Source organism: Alnus glutinosa, chromosome 14 (assembly GCF_958979055.1).
Source record: "Alnus glutinosa chromosome 14, dhAlnGlut1.1, whole genome shotgun sequence".
NCBI lineage: Eukaryota > Viridiplantae > Streptophyta > Magnoliopsida > Fagales > Betulaceae > Alnus > Alnus glutinosa.
In genome coordinates this window covers 11,151,570-11,159,874 of record NC_084899.1, presented here as the reverse complement: position 1 = coordinate 11,159,874, position 8,305 = coordinate 11,151,570, and the positions used below count along the sequence as shown (strand labels likewise).

Genomic DNA, 8,305 nt, shown 5'->3' with positions numbered 1-8,305 from the left:
TCTAGAAGTTATACAGTCTTTTAATAACAAAAATTGAATATGAAAGAATTGAAATTTCTTGGCAATTAAAAATGAAAATGAACAATTAAAATAAAACAATTAACAAAATAAAATAATTAGGCAAAAATATCCTTAAAATCTATTAATGAAACTTAAATATGAAAAATTGTACAGATTTGAATTTCTTTATTTTAGCAATTAACAAAAAATAATGAACAATCATATGATATGCAAACTTAAATTCTACTCTTAAGTTTTGAACACTTGTTTTTTTCTTTTTTCACAACAATATCTAATATAGAATTTAAAAATTAAAGGGCATGGAGAGTGATTTGCATGAACTTGAGCCAATTGAAGAGTATGAGAATGAGGATTCTCTTGAAATTAGTGATAAGGCTACTGTTGAAGCAACCATTGATACTCCTATTAATGAGGATCCAAATGAAAAGAATGTTTATAAGAGAAAGCCTAGGAAGAAAACTTTTACTGTATGGAATCATTTTGAGCAAGTTGAGGTTTCTGGTGTAAAAAAAAATCAATGTAAATGGTGTAAGGGTAAATTTACCGTATCAAAATCAAGTTGTACATCTACCTTAGGTAGACACTTGGAGTCGTGTTTGAAGTACGTAGGTTCAAAGAAGAAGCAAAAGGTTTTGTCAGTTGAGAGTAATGCGTCTAGTGATGTGGGCATCATTTCAAATTTCCAGTTTGATGAAAGTAAGGTGAGAGAACTATTAGCTCACATGATCTTGTATCATGAATATCCTTTTAGAATGGTGGAGCATGTGTTGTTTAATAAGTTTATGAAAGCTTGTACCCCGCACTGGAAAAAAATTTCTTGAGCTACCGCTAAGAGTCTTTGTTTTGCCACTTATGATTTTGAGAAGAAGAAGTTGAAAGTTTTATTGAATCGAGTCCCTAAAGTTAACATCACAACCGACATGTGGACTTCTTGTCAGAAGGTTTCTTATATGGTTGTGACATGTCATTTTATAGATTCTGACTGGCGGTTAAATAGGCGTGTGTTGAACTTTTGTAATATTTCGCCTCCACACTCTGGACTTCTTATTGCTGATGCACTTCATAAATGTTTTAGAGACTGGGGTATTGAGAGTAAAGTTTGTTCAATAACTGTAGACAATGCCAAGGCAAATGATGTAGCATTGAGGCACTTGCGAGATGTTTTTAATATGAGAAAATCTCTTATAGTTGGGGGCAAGTTGTTTCATGTGCGTTGTTGTGCACACATAACTAATTTGATGGTTCAAGATGGTCTTGGCGAGATTGGAGATATTGTTGATTGTGTGAGGGACGGAATAAAATTCTTGGTAGCATCTGAGGGAAGATTAAAGCAATTTACTGAAATTGCAAAGAACTTGCATTTGTCATCCAAGAAGTTATTTTTGGACGTACCTACTCATTGGAACAGTACATATTTGATGTTGTCAATTGCATATGAGTTTAAGGATGTATTTTCTATGTATGGATTCAACGATCGTCAATTTACTTGGGTGCCATCGCATGAAGATTGGGATAAAGTCAAATCTATCTGTGAACTTTTGGGGGTCTTTAATAGAGTAACCAAGATTGTATCTGGTAGTGACTATCCAACATCAAATTTATTCCTTCCTGAAATTTGGAGAATGAAAGAGGTTCTAATTAAGAAATGTGATGATAAAAATGATTACATTAGATCTATGGCACGTCGAATGAAAGCCAAGTTTGATAAATACTAGAGTGAGTGCAATTTATTGATGGCAATTGCAGCAATTTTGGATCCAAGGTTTAAGTTGGTGTTCATACGTTTCTGTTTTCCGAAGATTTATCAAGAAGCTGAAGCTACGAAGAATATTGAATATGTTCAAAAAATTTTGAAAGAGATATTTGATGTGTATCTTTATGAACATAATTTAAATCTCAAGGAACAGGATCTTGCAAGCAAAGTTCAAGAAAACTCTTCAAGTAGTCGTTCAATCTATGCAGTTGATGATGAGGAGGGTGGTGTGGAAATGTGGGAGTCTTTTCTCAAAAGTGCTGAAACGGTGCTTCAACCTGTGAAATCAGAGTTAGAAATGTATCTTGAGGAGGGTGTATATATACCTAACAAGAACATTGAATTTAATGCCTTGGATTGGTGGAAAGTGAATACTCTCAAGTATAATGTTTTGTCTAAAGTGGCCAAAGATATTTTGTCAACACCGATCACAACTGTAACTTCAGAGTCTACATTCAGTGCCAGAGGAAGGGTTATTGATCCACATCGAGCATCATTATCAACTGAGACAGTTCAGAAGTTGTTATGTGGGGCTGATTGGGTCAGATCAATACATGGACTTAAAAAGAAGTGTAGGGTATGTTTTTATTTTATTTTTATATATTTTAATAGTGTTTGTTAATTTAATTATACTTTTATATTGTCCTAAATACTAATTACTTATATATATATATATATATATATATCTTAGGAGAATCAAGATGATGGGGAAAATGAAAGGGAAGTGGAGATAACTTTGCCCGAGACAATTTGATTGTTAGTGTTCTTCGCCTCTTTTTATTTTTTTGGAAGTGTTGTGATATAAATTATATAACTATATTTTTGGTTTGAGGACTATGTGGGATAGTTGGACTATGTTATTTTGTTGAAGATCTTGTATAATATTATTTTCATCAAGATATGAAGACCGAAGGTAATGTGTGATTTATTATTTAATGATTTATGCATATTAACTTGTGATATATTTAACCTCTCTTGGCATTTTTACCAAGTATATAGGACTTGTGTAAGTAATGCAAGGGAGTTAAATTTAATTTAATTTTTTTTTAGTGTGTTGCAGTTTACACATTTTATTTGGGGAGCAGATTTAAGGTAAATTTTACTTTATTATTCAATGGTTTATGCACATTAATTTGTGTTATTATTTAACCTCCCTTGACATTTTTACTAAGCACATAGAAATTGTGTAAGTAATGTAAGGGAGTTAAATTTAATCTAACTTTTATTTTTAGTGTGTTGCAACAGGTTTTATTGGAGAGCATACAAAGGAATTAAACATTATTATTATTATATCTATCAAATTACCCTTGTAATTATAATTTCTTACATTTTTGTTTTTATTTGTTTAAATGTAATATTATTTTATTTCTTTAGTTATGTAATTGTGTATTTTGATTTGATATTCACCGGCAATTGCTTAATGCAAAATCTTGTATTACTGATTGTGCAATTTGTTTGAATTGCTTAATGCAAAATTCTAGATTTCTGATAGTGCAAATTCTGATAGTGCAAATTCGTGGGTTATTTTTATTTTTTTTAAGCTAAAAGTCAATAATTTAAAATTATGAAGTGGGCCGAGCTCGAGCCGAGTACTCGAGTTCGGTATCGACTAAAATGGTCGAGCTCGGTCCCGAGCTCGAACAACATTTTCTCTACACGAGCCGGTCTCGCACAGAATTTTTCAACTCGTGTCGAGCTCGAGCTCGACTATAACTTAAACGAGCCGATCCCGGACAGGCAATACCCACTCAGGATCAGCTCGTTTACACCCCTATGTGCACTTATTCCCCTAAGGCACAGAAGAGATGCATGTGTCCATGGTCGAGATATTATGTCAATTACTCATTTACGATGCATGTTTGGGAGTGTACGTATATCAAGATTTCCCAAAAGTATGGATGACTCATATGCACATAAGGCCGAGACATAGTGTCAACTAAGTCTTAGATGCTCACGTATGCTTGCATTTCCCCAAAAGAACGGAAAGCTTGCGTATGGGAATGTTTGAGTCACATGAATTATTATTATGTATTGTTTTGGTGATCCAAATTATCATGGTTTACTTTATCTGCTATGAAACCTTTTGTAAACCTATCATGTCAAAGTTAGCCGTTATTGTAAACGTGTAGTAAAATTGTAAAGGTTGGCTCACTGCGAAATCCAGTGAGTATTATACTGCTGAGACCTCAGTAATTTATTATTGAGGTGGTGAATTCATACTTTCACCTGTATGGATATGGCTAACCCCACAACCATACAGATACTGATGCTTTGGCTGCAGGTTTAGCAGATGTAGAGGATGACCCCGTAGCTCTGTATTTGGGGTATTATGACTGAGGCACATCGCTGGAGTCGTAGCTATGTGGACTTGGACATCCCATTTTGGTAGTCTTTTATTGCTGGCTTGTGTCCTATATGACACTTGTATTTTGTAGATCCAGTCTTTTGGCATATAATTAATGTTAAGTTAAAGCCTTAAATAGATATACTTATGTATGGCTCTTTTGTGATTAACAATTATGTTATAGAAGGGTTTTTTCGCTATTTAGATTATGTATAATTGAATATTCCGCTGCATAAATGTAACTCTGAATATTAGGTACATGTTATAAGATGTGTACCACGTCTTGGCTGAGTATCCAACTAGCACGTGTCAGTATACCGCAGTGCTTGTACCTCCTAATTTGGGGGACAGAGAGGTGTTGTCATTTTTAAACATTGTTGGCCAGTGAAGGTGACACGAGGTCCTTCTGAAATCGTCGACTGCGTACGACAATTCGTCAATAGCTGACCTGTTTAATATCCAATCAAGTGTCAGTATAGTTTTCGTAAGACGTGTGCATAGGAATGGTGGTTCAAGCAATCAAGGTAACAGCTGGCCCGAATACTCGATCGTCAGGCAGTATGGTTGGTAGAACGGTCATGGGTAAAACTCGTCCCTTATTTTGTTTCTAGGATCTCAATCGCGAGCCCTGAGGTTTTGACCGAGCCAGGCATGTTGTTTGGAGAGAGACATCCACGTCAGCCTCTCTCCACTGCCACATCATTTAAGAAAGGAATCTTCAAAAAAATTGGGACTTTTGAAAAAAAAAAACAAAGAGTAAAAACATTTCTTTTCGATGCAAAGAATACCATTTTTTTTAACTTCCGATAATTTGTAGCCTTAAATCCTGAAAGTTCGTCTTTCTCCCCCAAATCTCTTTCATTCCTTCTCGCCCCGTTCAATCTCCCCCCAAAGCTAGTTCCAGCATTTAGGCCGGATTTGTTGTCAGAGGCAGCAGTTATATTTTTCCGGATCTCGAAAACCACTCGCGACAGAGTACCAACAAAAGATAGAAGGTATTTCTGAGACCCAAATGTGATATTTCTTGATGCTTTGTGTGAACTTTCTTTGTGATATGCGGAAACCCAAGAAGCTTTAAATACATCTTTTGTGTTGGGGTTTGTTGTTAGGTTAAGTAATTTATATATATATGAGTTTTTGTTTTGTGGGCAAAGCATAAATGTCGAGCTTTATGTAGGGTCCCCAGTGCACTATGTTTTATGTGTTTTTGTCAGTTGTAACTTTTGGCATTTTCTGTCATGTTCTTGTCTGAATGTTGTTGGGAACGATGTGTAAAGAATTGGGTTCTGGGCTTCAAATTTTTAGGTCTTCCAACTTCCAAAAAGTTGAATGTAGTTGAGTGAAAGACTCTAAAAGGTCCCCACTCATTGATGCTAGTTCTGATAATGTGGGTATGGTAGGTTTAACATTATGTTTCTTAAAAGGTCTTGAATTCGTATTTGTTTTGTGGTCCTCAGTGCATTGTGTTAGATTAGAATAAAAGGTAATAAAAAGTCTTGAATTCGTATTTGTTTTGTGGTCCTCAGTGCACTGTCTTAGATTAGAATAAAGGTAATAAAAGGTCTTGAATTCATATGTCATATGGTCCCCAATGCACTGTGTTAGATTAGCATCCCAATCTTGCCATTACTTTACACTTAAGATTAAAATAAATAGAGTATATATATCACATGTTATTATTGGTTGACAAAGGCTATTTAGGACAAATCTCATCTCAATCTAGCTTTTTTTCTTTTGAAACAGAGGAGGCACTTTGTTGTTTTTGTGAGTGAAAATGATTGCAAGTTAATGCTTTATTACTTTTAGTTTAGTCGTTTAATTTTATCAATATTTCTGAAAGGGAAGTAAATAATGAGAAGCGACTAGTGAGGAATGACTGATATTTTGGTTAATAGGTCCAATTTGTTAGAGTTAAGTGCCCAAGAATACAAATTCTATTAATTAAGTGGATGCTCATCCACACATTCAATGCTAGGTAGCACCTGTTAAATAATGGATACCAGATGGTTTGTGTAATATGGTGTGCTAATTTGTTGCCTGGTATTGCAATTGAAATATGCTCATTAACTTCCAACTTTTTGGTAATTGGGAGACTACAATTTTTCAAAACATTGAAACTTGTTAGGACATTGTTAAATTACTGCCAAATGAACTGTTTATGTATTTATCTCCTTGTCCTTGTCCTAGATTGTATTTACTGTATAAAAGTGTGCTAATTACTTGTTAGCTTAGTGCTGCTTCAATTCTCCATAACATAATTTTTGTACTTTGTGCAGAAATGGATACAATGTTTGATCTAATCATTTATCATCATGGGTCCCTGTCCGGACACAGGATGGAGTATATAGGAGGGGACATTATGGAAATTCAACAACTGGATGCAGACAAGTTTGCCAGTTTGGACATTACAAATGTACTAGAAGGGTACTTGGGGTAACGATACAATGACATACCGGCAATGTACTACAAGTACGACAATCAAAGCAACGAAGATATACACGGTCTGAATTCAAACAAAGATTATGAAAATATGATAACTGGGATCATAAATGGTCATAGGAAGAGGTTGCATGTGTTTGTAGACCATGAAGAGGAGGAACCAATTGAACCGGTCCCGATTGAAGTGGTGTCCCCAATGTTGCTTCTCTTCCAGACTCCTTCAGAGGTGGAGATTCAATATTCTGAGGATGATGTGCCAAAACACAATTCACAGCTAACGAAGCAACCTGCTGTTCAGCCAACGGAGCAGCCTACTGTATAGCAGCCTACCCGGAAGTCTGCCTGAGGAACTCAGAGGCAGTCAGTCCGGCAGCCAGCACAGTAACAGCCTCTAGATGAGGAGGATGATGATGAGGACCTTGAGTTGAATGACTTTGAAGTCACTGATGAAGAAGAAGAAGACATCTTCACTGAAAGTGAAGAAAATGTTTTACGCCAGGCGAGGGAAGAAACTAGCAAATGGTATCAGTCATGGGATAAAAGCATCTACATCAAAGGAGGGATGTGATACAATAAATGACCCAAATGACATGTCCCCAAATAGTGAGACATTTGACAGTATGAGCAGCGAAGATGATGATGAAGGTGAACATCATCCGAGAAGAGCAAAGAGGTATCCCGAGTGGATGCCGAAGTGAGACCTTAAAGAAAAACTGCAATTATCAGTTGGGTTGAAGTTCAGCAACCCTACTAAGTTCAAGAAAGCCTTACAAGTGTTTGCGGCGCAAAATTCATTTGACTACAAATACCAGCACAATGAGAAGATGCAGGTCTCCGCAGTCCGCAAGAAAAATTGTCCATGGAGAATACAAGCAAGCTGGTCTAACTGCAAATCATTCTTCTAGATCAAAACCTTCCACTCAAATCATAATTGTGGCAGCCATTACCACAACAAGTGGGCAACAATACCTTGGGCTGCTAATAGATATATAAATAGTTTTCGGGACAATAGAGACTTGAAACCAAAAGCTCTGAGGGAGATGATCAGGAGGGATTACCATGTTGGGATGAAACTGTTGAGCTGCCACCATGTAAAAAGAAAGGCACTAGAGATCTTGGATGGTATAGATGGTGAGCAATACAGGCACGCCAGGGAATACGCCAATGCATTACTACATTGGAATCAGGGATCCTCAGCGTACATTCAGCAGGATAGAGTGTTCTTCCAACAAATGTATGTCTCGTTGGCTGCCTGCAAGTAAGGTTTCTTGGCTGGCTGTAGGCCGATGATCTGTGTAGATGCTTGTTTCTTGAAGGGGAAATGGGGAGGTTAGTTGCATGCAGCAGTTGGAAGGGATGCAAATGATGACATATTTTCAATAGCATATGCAGTATGCAAGTCTGAAACCAGGGAAACATGGACCTGGTTCTTGTGGGCACTGTTGGAAGATATTGGGTACCCTCGTGAGCATATGTGGTCATTCATGTCTGACCGTCAAAAGGTAATATTTATGTAATTGTCTTGTGCTCCAATAAAATGTACTCAAAAATATTTTAACATGTCTCTACTGAATATTATCAAACAGGGGTTGATTCAGGCTTTAGAGGAACTGATGCTTGGCTTGGAGCACAGATACTGTGTCAAGCACTTGCATGCCAACCTGAAGAGGAAAGGCTTTAAGGGGAAGGAGTACAAGGATGCTCTTTGGGGTGCAGTCAGGGCACCTAAAAGGAGATACAATTCAAGT

The 8,305-nt window shown here is 36.5% G+C and overlaps 1 protein-coding gene across 1 annotated transcript; it reads left to right on the top strand.

Moving 5' to 3' along the window:
- Nucleotides 1–320: 320 nt before the first annotated feature.
- LOC133856709 (zinc finger BED domain-containing protein RICESLEEPER 2-like) lies at nucleotides 321–1,736 on the top strand. Its single transcript, XM_062291764.1, has 2 exons — nucleotides 321–717; nucleotides 997–1,736. The coding sequence occupies exons 1-2, from the start codon at nucleotides 321–323 to the stop codon at nucleotides 1,734–1,736; spliced, it is 1,137 nt and encodes a 378-aa protein (XP_062147748.1).
- Nucleotides 1,737–8,305: the final 6,569 nt, after the last annotated feature.